General features: G+C 35.5%; 1 protein-coding gene across 4 annotated transcripts in view; it reads right to left on the reverse strand.

The window, feature by feature from the left end:
* Nucleotides 1-13,089, reverse strand: part of RPS6KC1 (ribosomal protein S6 kinase C1) — a 164,580-nt gene that overhangs the window by 60,048 nt on the left and 91,443 nt on the right. For all 4 annotated transcript variants that reach the window (XM_069108725.1, XM_069108724.1, XM_069108727.1 and 1 more), the window contains one exon: nucleotides 3,646-3,767. In XM_069108725.1, the coding sequence (XP_068964826.1) occupies nucleotides 3,646-3,767 (122 nt within the window). The remainder of the gene's footprint in view (nucleotides 1-3,645; nucleotides 3,768-13,089) is intronic.

The following is a 13,089-nucleotide window of genomic DNA, read 5'->3' on the forward strand; positions in this document are numbered from 1 at the left end:
AAGTGCCTACTCTGTTCATTTTATTTTTCTTGCTTTTTGGCAATAAAGAAATATGTTTTGCATGACTACACGTGTATAATAGGTATCATATTGCTTGCCTTCTCAATGGGTGGGGGAGGGAGAGAATTTAGAACTAAAAAAGATGACTGTGAAAAAATAAACAAACCAATGAATGAATGAATAGGGGTGGGGAGGAGGGGGAAAGTGGTTCCTACTATGTGCCAGACACTTGTGAGAAACCAAAGTAGTGATGGTTTATGTATCTTCTGATCACAAAGGCTTATTTTTTTGTACTTTCAGAGCTCCAAGTCAGAAAAATGAACAACAACAAAAAGAACACAAGAAATATCATCATAAAGAACCTTATGCTTGTTTTTTATTCACAGGACTTATACTCAATATAATTTTTTCTTTATTGAAATAAAGAATCATAGATTTGTAGAGATTTTAGAGACTATATCTCAAATTTAACTGCCTCATTTTTAAAGTTAAGGAACCTGAGCCCTAGAAAAGTTAAGTAACGTGCCCAAAGTCAGAGTTTGGTTGAGGCAAGTCAGCACAAGAACTCAGGTCTCCTGGCTGCCAGTTCCCAACTCTCACTGTACCACACGAGACCTTGTTTAGCAATGATGATGATCAAAAAATAAGACATCATACATGGTCTCAAGGAATTCGCATTCTGACAGAGAGAAACAGAGGAGGGAGGGAGGGAGGGAGAGAAAAAGGGAGGGGGAGAGGGAGACAGAGACAGAGACAGAGACAGAGACAGAGACAGAGACAGAGACAGAGAGTGTCTTCAGCTATAAACACTATATAATTATAATGACCAAGCCTGGCCCCAGAAAAAAGCTGACAACATGTTCCTCATATAACACACACTGTCAGACATAGATGATGTTTAGTTGGTTGAATTGTTCTTTTCTCATTTTCTTTTTTTAATCTTTGTTACAAGAAGACTCACTGTGTAAAAGATGGAGGGAAGGTTATGATCAGAAATTAAGTGATATAAAAACAAAAGGCACTGATAAAAATATTGCTGTAGCATTTGTTCACGAGTGAGAGATATGCAAGGAATTCACAAATTCCACATGTAAAATGTATTTTTCATTCAGACTTCACCATGATGGAATGAGAAAAGCTTATTTGTATCTCAGACAACTACCCTATTTTTATCCCCAAAATTTAACTCTTTTACTGTCATTCTTTATGTATTTTGAATTTTTGTGCCAAAAAATAGCATGTAAAACTATTTCTGGCTTTTTCTAGAACATTGCCTTTTTAATATAATTTCTCAGACAATTCAATATCAATTGCAGATGAAACAAAACCAACTGTCTCTTTCAATATGACTTTTCAATTTCACTTCAAACAACTCCTTTACTTTTTAGCTAAATCCTGCTCCTTCCACTGTTCTCAGGACCATTTAATATAGGAAAAGGGGGAAGGACTCTTCTAGCCCTCTCTGCTCCCTTTTTTGGAATTCTCTTTGTGGGTAGGAAATTTGGGACTATTTAGGGCTCCTAAAATTACAAAGTCTAAAAGTTTCTAAATTGATTGATGCCAATGGATCAATGCTCTAAAAACTGAAACCAAGAAAAAAATTAACAAACTAAAAAAGGACAAAATAAGTTGGTTATTACTTTTGCAAAGATAGGTTGATGACACACGTTTATTATAAGGAATTTCGTTTGGGTTTTTTTTTCTCTAATAAGGTAGGAGGGAGAGAAAATAGATTTCTGTCAATTTAAAAATTATACCTTAAAAGAATACACATAGAGGCTACAGTATCACCTATAAAATGCAGAGTTTGTACCAAATATTCTCTAAGTGCTAAGTGCTCTAGGGTTCCTTCTTGCCCCCAAACTTATGATTCTGTGAAACCTGTGCATACCAGTATGAAATGGAAACAATGCTTCCTTTGAAAAATTAAAAAAAAAATAAAACATTTTGTCATTAAAAAGAACATTAGACATGAATGAATGTATAAACTCATTTTATAAATGAGAGACCTCAAGATACAACCTTGTTCACCTATGAAAACAATTGTGGCCATTAAGACCTGAAGAAAAAAGAATGAGTTCAAAAGGAAATTAGGCAGGAGGTCTAATGAAACAGGGCAGATGGATGGTTCAGTGGATAAAGTTCTAAGCCTGAAGTCAGGAAAACTCATCTTCTTGAGTTCAAATATGGCTTCACTTACTAGCTGTGTGACCCTGGGCAAGTCACTTAACCCTATTTGTCACAGTTACCTCATTTGTAAAATGAGCTGGAGAAGGAAATGGCAAACTACTGTAGTATCTTTGCTAAGATAACCCTAAATAGGGTCACGAAGCGTCGAATAATTGAAAAGCATCTGAACAACAAGTAATGAAAACCAAATGATGACTACAGAGGAAATTCATCTTATCACTTCTCTTCTAAAAAAAACAGTAAAACCCCCAATCCCAGCACAGTGAACCCTTTCATCCTACTGCTGCCCCTCTTCTACCATTTTCTAAATTCATCTCCCTGCCCCCAACATGCCCTTTTCACCTTAAGCCAGCCTTCTGTTTCCCATACATATTTCATTTGTTGCTGCTCCAGTTGTCACCCTCCTCATTGGGAAAGCTCTCCTCTTCTCCATCATCCCATGCTTGTCACCCTTTCCAGAGCTGACTCACACCTTACATCTTTTGGGAAGCTTTTCTGAAATAACCATCTTGCACTCTACTCTGATCTTTCCTTTATTACAGACACCTTCAATATTAATGCCATATTATTTTAGCTTTGCTTGTATATTTTCTGTAATTATGGCACTACTCCTTTGTGAAATCTTACTTGACTTTCTGTATGTACAAAACTACTAATTGTCCCTTTTCTAAAGAGGACCTCCCCAATTTTCAGATCATTAAATATCCTACTTCTAAAAGACAACTGAGTCAAAACTTCCAGAAAGAATCTTTTTTGTCCTAGTCCCCTACTATTAGCTTGATCAAGTACAACTCTACCAGTCAATTTGGTTTTCATTAGAACCTATGTTTGAGGGGAAATGTGAAGTATCTGCTATAAGTTAGACTTTGTACTACCTCTAATAACAGGTGGAACCTAACATAACCCTGGAGTTGGTCAATAAATACTGAGTTAAATTAACAATAGGGAAATGTAGTATAGGAAGCATAACTAGGGATTAGAAATAAATGTGTGTAGAGATGGGCAGAAAGATAATTCTAGCAACCTGATAATTTTATAAAATGATATGCAAGGTGTCTTTTGACTTATATGTAAATTCAGCTTACGATCCATATTCAATATTGTCATTAATGACTTGGATAAAGGAATTGAAAGCACATACATCAATTTTGCTTTTCAACTTTGCAAATGATGCAAAATTAGGTAGAATGACAATGCCAGAAGACATAAAGAAGTTAAATTAAAATTAAATGGGTCCCCCTTAGAAAGAGGAATAAAAAGATGAGAGTTATTTTCAACATGTACTCAAAGAAAATAAGAAAAATCATTTCACAGGATACTTGGTAAAGTCTATTTGCACAGATGTAAAACAAGACTGATCAAAAGCACCTAAACAAAGTACAAGAAAAGTAAACATGGTACAAAACAATTAAACTTACACTTCATCCAATTTAGAGAAAGAAATAAAAATTATACCTGGGATGACGCTCCATCACCAACGTGTGGTTTTAAATAAAAACTAGACAGCTGCTCAGCACGCATTAGATACTCTGCTGTCCGTTTCTTCACTGCTTCTCGACGAGTGGGACTTGACTCACCTAAGATACAATAAAGAAAATGTGTATAACTTATGCTATGATACAGTGAACTTTAGATTAACTAGTTTTAAGATGAACCTAATTTCCACTTACTTGACTATTTTATCATTTTGTCCCTACTTGTCTATTCTTGATGTCTGTCTAATGAACATGGACATACACACACACACACACACACACACACATACGCAGACACATTTTAAATGCCAGTATTCAAATCAATAAGACATTAAGTATGATAATGCTAAAAATATTATCTGATCACTTTATATAATTGCATTTATGCATGTATTTGAGAAATACTAAAACAATTTAAAAACTAAATTAATTTTAAATAATTTTCTGCATGGAAAAAATATGGTATAATGAAAAGATCACTGGATTTTGAATCGTTAAGATATGGATTCTTCCTCCATTTTGTTTTTCCTCTGTAGATGGTTAAACCAAACTACTATGAGGTAATGGATTTTACCTTGTATTCCAAGCCATGATGCTACCAGCATGATGCCTTCTGCAAACAAAGTTTTTTGGCAGACCTCACACTCTGTATCAGGGTTCTGCACAGAGTTCTGTGAACTCATTTACAAAATACTTTGTGATAACTATTTCAGAACAATTGGTGGGTTCTTAAATTCTGTTATTCTGTTGAAAATTATTTATTACCTGTAAAATATTAGTAGCATGTGGTAATATTTATTACTATTTGTTATTAATATAATCTGATTTTTTTGTACTATTGTCAGCAATACAAAGACCCAAGACAATTCCAAAGGATTTATGATGAAAAATGCTATCTACCTCCAGAGAAAGAACTGGTAGAGTCTAAATACAGATCAAAGCAAATTTTTTTTTACTTTATTTTTCTTGGGGTTTTTTTTTTTTTTTGGTGGGGGAGATCTGTGCTTTCTTTCACAACATGACTAATATATAAATGTTTTGCATGACTATACATGTATAACCTATATCAAACTGCTTGCTTTCTCAATAGGGAGGGAGAGAATTTGGAATTCAAAATTTCAAAAGGCAAATGTTAAAAATTGTTTTAACATATTTAAAAAAAAAAAACATTTTAAGTAGACAAGTGGGCCTAGAATTTAACAGGAAGAAAACAGGCTGGATTACCTTTGGGAAATTACAAAGCTCCTTTTATGACCCAAAACTTCTCCCTTAAACAAATGCCCATCTTCTTTTGTTGTTGTTGATTCCTTTATTTTTATTTTAGTTATATGGCTATAAAACACTATAGGCATTAGTCTAGACAATTAAAAATGAGGACCTCGCAGAGGACAATGGAGAGGTGTACAGTTGGGTGTGAATAGGCTAAAACACCTAAAAATAAGAAACAATGATGAAGACATAGATGTCATCAAAGAAGCAAATGATCTAAAAATATGGGCTGGTCATATTGCAAGAGCAAGAGATATATCCCCAGTATATAAAAAGTCAAATGACACAAGTGGGCAACTTTCAGAAGACCTACCAACTATAAATAACTATGAAAATATATGCAAAATTACTAATAGTAAGAAAGATAAAAATTAAAGCAACTGAGATTTCACTCCCTACTATGCAAATCAGCAAAAATGACAAAGGACAAGAAAAGTCAATAGTAGAAAGGCTACGGAAAGGAAAGGAGATGTGCTGATGCCCTATTGGAGGACTTACTTAGTAGTACAACAATGCTGGATTTCTGTTTGGAATTATGCAAGAAAAATGACTAACTGAGATAGCCAGGTGGCATAGTGAGTAAGAGCATTGGCCCCAGAGTCGGGATGACCTGGGATCAAATCCGGGCTCTGATACTTAGCACCACACCCAGAAATAACTGGCCGTGTAACCTTGAGCAAGTTGCTTAACCCCACTGCTAAGAAAGAAAGAAAGAGAGAGAGGAAGGAAGGAAGGAAGGAAGGAAGGAAGGAAGGAAGGAAGGAAGAAAGAAAGATTACTAACAAGCCCGTACCTTTGACTTTGCAAGTTTCTTGGGATATATACCCAAGAAAAGTCAAAGACAGAAACAAAGGTTCAATATATATCGAAATATTCATAGAAGTATTTCCAATAATAGCAAAGAATTAGAAAGAAAAAAATGCCCATTAATTACAGAATGACTGAAAAAAAATCATATATGAATGTAATGGTATATTATTGTCAGCAAGAAATGACAAACATGAGAAATTGAGAAGGGTATGAAATAAAACAGAACCAAGAGGACAATATACATAATGACAACAATCACAAGTTTAACTTTTGAATAGAAAAACCAATTATAGTCCTGAAGGAACAGATAATGATATAAACCTCTGCCTCCTATCTTCCTTCACTTCTTTAAGTCTCCATTGATGATTGGCCTTCTACAAGAAGGCTTTCCCAGAACTCCTTAATTTTATTGCCTTCTCTCTGAGATTATCCCCAATTTATCCTCCATATATATTATCTGTATATAATTGTTTACATGTTGTCAACTCCATTACACTTTGAGCTCCTGTAATGGTAATGGGAACTTGAAGATCTTTCCTGCTTTGAAGATCTTCCCTGCCCTGTGTAATAGGCCGAATGTAATCACATGGAGCCTGTGGTGGGTGGGAAGAGCTTTAAGGGTGGAGCAGAGTCCACAGGAAGCTGAGGGTCAGAGCAGCTAGATGGTGGGAGAGAGAAACAGGCAAGGACACAGCTAGGCTTGTGAGTGTTCCTTTGACCCCTGCTGTGACAGCTAGACTTGTGAGTGTTTGTTTGTGGGAAGGCTAAAGGATGGTGGTACTATGGTGTATGAACTTCTTTGTTACTAGAATGGATTCGGTTTCCTGGTGTTGGGATTTGGCTTTCTGTTGTCTGAATAAATGGTTTGCTTCTTCCTTATGTATGGAGAGTCTGTTATATTGTGTGCTTGAGAACTATGCGGTCACCGTTAGCGCTGTGAATGTTGCCTTGGCGCTACAGTTCCTTCAGAGCAAGAAGTGCTTTCTGCTTTTCTTTATATGCCCAGTGTTTAACACAGTGCTTACCACTTAGTAGTAGGTGCTTAATAAATGCTAATTGACTTACAGACTGACCTTCATCCTCCACCAGAGGGAGGAATACTATATACAGTGTCAGTTGTGGGCACTGTATGGAATAAATGAGTGAATGAGCATTTATTAAGTGCTTACTATGTGTCATGAACTCTTCTATGTGCTAGGATAAAAAAAACTATAAAAGCAAGACATATAAAAGTTAAAAAACTTACATTCTAGTAAAACAAGACAATATACCAAGAGGAGTTTGGGGAGGAGGGAAGCAGTGGTCCGAGGGACCTGGAGGCAATTGTGTGATTTTTTTTATGAAAGCCAAGGGAGGGAAGTCTACTAAGCCCCAGTCCGTGGTGTGGATGTGGATGTGGTGGGTGTAGGGGGAAAGGAGAGTAGAGAGGATGGATGGTTCCCTGTGAGGACTATAATAAAGGGACTTCCTTCCCTTCAAACCCACTCAACAAGTGACCTCAAATATTTTTTTTTAAGACTCAAACAGCTAAACTCATATATAGAACAGAAAAGAAAAAAAGAAACATACCCTAAACTTAAATATTAAAACAAATACAAAGTAAGGGGGGAAAAAGCATGTCATGTGCACAGCAGAACATAAGAAAGGATTCAAAATATATAGTAATAAATTTTCATCTCAAGAAAGCCTATATGATGAATACTACATGTGTTGAGAACTGTCCGTCTTTTCTTTGCTTCCTCTTAAGTTTTCTTTTGTTCTCTGCTGTGTACTTTTTACTTTATTCTTTTTTCCCTTCCTCCCCCTTGACCTTAGATTCTTATACTAAAGAAGAAAGTGAGGAATCTTATCCCCAAAAGCAGGAGCTTTCAGGAACCAGGACAGCCCTAGTAGAATAGAAATAACAGTAATTCTTATGACCTGGGCTAGAAATTCAGCTCTGTTATTTAATAATTCTATGAATCTGGGCAATTAAAATCAACTCAATGAACATTTACTAAGCACAGACTATTTTTCAAAGACACAATGAATGATGTGTAAAGGCACAAAATGTAATGAAGCCATCAAGAAAGACAACATAAGGGGTGGCTAGGTGGCACAGTGTGGAAAGCACCGGCCCCAGAGTCAGAAGGACCCAAGTTCGGTTCCGGCCTCAGACACTTAACACCCACACAACAAAAACTAGCTGTGTAACCTTGGGCAAGTTACTTAACCCCAAATGCCCTCCAAAAGGCAAAAAAAAAGACAATATAAAAGGAAAAAAATAGGCCTAGGACAGAGTCCTGACAGAGTCTTAACGTGAAAGGGAAAGATGATAATGCAGCAAAGGAGATGAGTAACCTGGCAATTCAGCCTCAGTTTCCCCATCAGTAAAATGAGGAACTTGGGGTATAGTTTCTAAGGTCCCTTCTAGTTCCAGATGTATGTTCCTGTGTCAGAGGAATTCTAGGACAAATGGCAAAAGAGAAAGAAGATATTATAGGATAGGTGGTCTCTGGTGCAAAAAGAGAGATCCAGGCGCAAAAAAAGGATAAATATACAAAGAAATGCACATAAAAATAGTGATAAAGAAACACAAGAAATGGGGCAGCCAGATGGCACGTAAGTAACTAAGAGTGCCGGCCCCGGTGTCGGGAGACCTGGGATCAGTTCCAGCCTCAGATACTTGGCACCCACACAAAATAACTGGCCGTGTAACCTTGAGCAAATTACTTAACCCCAATTGCTTTAAAAAAAAAAAAAAAGAAAGAAACACAAGAAAAACAACAGCAGCAGGCCCAAAGAGTGGGACTAGCTCATGCAGGGTCTCAATTTCTTATAAAAGAAGGGGATGATCTCTAAGATATCTTCCAGCTCTAAATCTATGGCTTCATATTACATGAGCAATCAGATATTGGTACTTATGACTGATATGGAAATGCCTTCTAATTCAAAGATTTCTTTGGAAACTAAGAATATTCTTCGTTCACATAAAAAGAAGAAAACAAAAAGTATTAAGTTATTTACTTATGAAAGTACTCAAAGTCAACTGTGCAGCAAGAAAAAATTGAAAGTAAAACTATAATAAAGAAGAACCTTAATATACCCCTTTCAGAGCTACACAAATATAATAAGGAATGAAGAATGAAGTTAGGGATTTCTTTTAATAGAATTTTAGAAAAATGAAATAGGATAGACATCTAGTGTCTGTTAAATAGGGAGAAAAAGGAGGATGCATATTCACAGCTGTTTATGGCACCTTTACAAAAAGCTACCATATGTTAAGGCATAAAAATCTTACAAACAAATCCAGAAAAATAGTAATATTAAATACATCCTTTACAAAATACAATTCAATAAAAATTGCATCTCATAAATGGCCATTGAAGAAAAAATTTTAAATCATATGGAAATAGCTTAATCCTAAAGAGCTAATGGATTAATGAACAAGTCATAGAAATGATAGATCTTTTCACTAAAGATAATGATGAGACAACATTCAAAAATTTGGGGGAAGCAAACTAAGCAGGTCATAGAATAAAACTTACAACAAAATACAGACACATCATATGTGTGATGACTGACTTTGATAGACTGGTCTCCTCTCAGCAATACAAGGTTAGAAGACAACTACAAAAGACTCATGATAGAAAGGAATATCTACATCCAGAGAAAGAACTACAGAGTATGAATGCAGAGTGAAGCAAAATACTTGCTCTCTCTTTTTTTGTTTTGTTTCTTCTTTCTCATTGTTCACTCTATTAGTTATAATCCTTCTTTACAACTTGACTAATGTTTAATGTGAAGGTATTTGTAGATCCTATATTTGATTATATACTGCCATGGGGCAAAGGGGGAGAAAATTTGGAACTCAAGGGATTGTGGAACTAAATATTGCCAACTAAAAGTAAATAAATAAATTATGTTTTAAAAAAAACTTAAAACAAAAGAGAAAAAAATTGGTCATGAAACAAAAAACCAACAAATAAAGAAACTCCAAATAAAAGCAAAATGGAAATCTTGAAAATCAAAGAAGAGATTAACAAATTGAAAATCAAAATGAATAAATAAAATTAGGCACTAGTTTTTTTTAAATCATGATTTGGTAAACCAGTAATTATTTGATTAAAAAGGAAGAAAAAAAAGAAAAGAAAAAGAATTCACAACAAATGAAGAAAGAATATTAGAAACTATTTTACCCAACTACATACCAACAAAACTGACAACTTAAATAAGAGATGAATATTTATTTAAAAAAATACAAAATACTCAAAAGAATAAGAACAGAGAATCTAAACAATCCAGTTTCAGAAAAATTAACTGAATATGTCATAAATTAATTCCCAAGGGAAAAAAATGTATAAGACCAAATGGATACAAAAGTTAATTCTATTAAACATTAGAAAAACAAACTCATTCCAATATTATGCAAACCAGTTTTTAAAAGTTTTAAATAAGGATTCCTACCAAACTCCTTCAATGATACAAATATCATTTGGGAGAGCCATAAGAGAGAAAGAAAACTATAAACCAATATCTTTAATGAACAAAGATGTAAAAACGTTAATGAAAATATTAGTTAAAGAGGTTCTAGTAACATCATACACTATAACCAGGCTAGAATTATAACAAGAATGCAAGGTTGTTTTATTATTAATAAAATTGTAAATCATAAATTATAAAACAATCAAAATCATGTAATTATATCAACATATACGGAAAAGACTTTTTACAAAATACAAAATATTTATATTAAAAACACTAGAACACATTTTTTTTTAATGAGTTTTTCCTTAACATGGCAGAGTAGCCAAGAAATACAGGAAATAGAAAACTTTCCAATTAGGTTGGGGGCAAAGCAAGAATGTCCACTGTCACCACTTCTATTTGAGAAAATGCTAGAAATACTACCTATAGCAATAAGTAGGAGGAAAAAATTGTTGAATAAGTACAGACAATGAAGAAATAAAATTAGATTTTCAGGTGATACAATGGTATATTTATTTATTTTTGCTTTTGGGGGGGCAATTGGGATTAAGTGACTTGTCCAAGGTCACACACCTATTTTTTTGTGTGTGTTAAGTGTCTAAGGCCGGATCCAAACCCAGGTCCTCCTGACTCCAGGGCCAGTGCTCTATTCACTGCGCCACCTAGCCCCTGATGGTTTATTTAAAAAAACCCTAGCAAATCAACTAAAAAATTAACTGAAATAATAACCTCAGTAAAGTTACATAACATAGAGAAATATTCAATGCCCAAGGTTTGGCTGAGCCAATGCAACAAAAATGGCAATACTACCAAAATAATTTGTTTGTTCAGTTCCATACCAATCAAACTATCAACTACTTACTTTAAAAAAAAAAAAACTATAAAAAAGAGTAACAAAATTCATCTACGGTAACAAAAGGGCAAGAATCTGAAAGGAAATAATTTTTTTTTAAGTGAGGAGAAAGAAAGCCTGGCAGTACTATATCTCAAACTATTCTACACAGTAGTAATTACTAAAATAATTTGGTACTAGTTAAAAATTTGTGGTCAATTAGTAGGAAATTAATCTAATAGTCAATTAACCCAAAGACCTGAACTAAAAGGGCAAGGGCTCACTATTTGATTAAAATTTGCTGAAAAAACAGGACAACAGACTGGCAGGAATTAGATTTAGACCAACATTTCATACCATAAACCAAGTTCCAAACAGATACAGTAGGATCTAGACCAAGGGCGGAGAACCTGCAGCTTCAAGGCCACGTGGGACATTGAGGCCACAGGTTCCCTACCCCTGATCTAGATATAACAGGTCAAACCACAAACAAATTAGAGGAACAAGAAGGAAACTGCCTTTCAGATCTATGGAAAAGGAAAAGTTCACAATCAAACAAGAGATAGTGTGCATAACAGAACATAAAATGGTCAATTTGATTATATTTTTAGCACAAATAAATCCAATGTAGCTAAGATTAAAAAGGAAACAACTAGAAAAAAATCTCTACAGCAGATTGCTCTATTAAAGGTCTTACTAAAGGTATATTAAAGGAACTGATTCAAATACAAATTAAAGCAAGCCTTCAGTTCTACCTCATAGCCATCAAATTGGCAAAGTTGACAAAAAAGAAGTGACAAACTCTGGAGGCCTCAGGAAAACAAGCATATTTGGTGGGGCTATGAACTGATACAGTCATTCTGGAGAATAAATTAGAACTGTCCAGAAAGTTAGTAAAGTGTATGTGGCCTTTAACCCAGCAATATCCCTTCTAGGCCTATACACCAAGGAGGCAAAAAGAAAGAATAAAAGTTTCTATATGTAAAAAATATTTATAGCCACTCTTTTTGTCCCATCTACTCCAAGTCTACACTGTTTGCCTGGCCCATCTAGCACCATACTATCATCCAACATCTCAGTCATGCTGCTTGCTTTCCTCCTAGGACACTCCAGTCTGCTCCAGCTCCACACTGGCTGTCTCACCCCCATATAGGTACACAGGGATCACTTTCTACCTGCACACTGATTGCCTCCTTGTGTAAGTTGTCTCCCTCCCCATTAAACCATAAGCTCCTTGAGGGCAGGGAGTGTTTTTTTTATTAATTGTGTCCCCAGGACTTTGCACAGTGCCTGGCATAGTAGTGTTTCATAAACATTTACTGCATTGGACTTTCTGGCAAGCTGAGAAGACTTCACCCAGACACCAAATCAGTAACTGATAAGACTCTCCAAACTGTGAGAAGTTGTAGCTGTACACTTCTCACTATTAGCCTACTCTCTGGAACATCTCACCTCCACACCAAATGAGTTGCCTCTCTGAGATTGAAATCTGCCTGAACTCACTGCTTAATAGTTAGCATACTCCCACCCAACCATTCATACCCCACTTACTTGGAACCTACCTGCTATCACTGTACAAACTCCTTTCCACATCCCCATTGCCTACTCCCTTTTTTCATCGTCCATCAACAATCCTTCCAACACCCCATATCGGATTTGCCCTACCCACTCTTCCATTATGCTCTTTGGGATACTGTTCCATAGGTAACAAACTTCTTTCATATTAAACCTTTCTTTTCCTTCCTCACTTTTCCCATCTCCTTTCACTCACTGGCTTTTTCCTGATGACATGGCATTCCTGGCCACCTTTTTCTGACCTGGTGGTACTTTAATTCATACCCCCTGATACACTGGTCATGGTGCGAGATTTGGAATACTCCTTGCTCCCTATCACCAATTCCAGACTCTTTCTCTACCATTATTACTCAGTAATCTCTCCTTTGAGGTTCATTCAATCCACACTTATCACTCAATCAAGGTTATGGTAGTTATTACTTATGAATCCCTAGGATACTCTCCTTCCTTCCTCAGTGCATTCGGTGGCTG

The sequence above is a fragment of the Petaurus breviceps genome, unplaced genomic scaffold, assembly GCF_028583685.1.
Source record: "Petaurus breviceps papuanus isolate PSGF00001 unplaced genomic scaffold, PetGlider_PUasm1.0 90434, whole genome shotgun sequence".
Classification (NCBI taxonomy): Eukaryota; Metazoa; Chordata; class Mammalia; order Diprotodontia; family Petauridae; genus Petaurus; species Petaurus breviceps.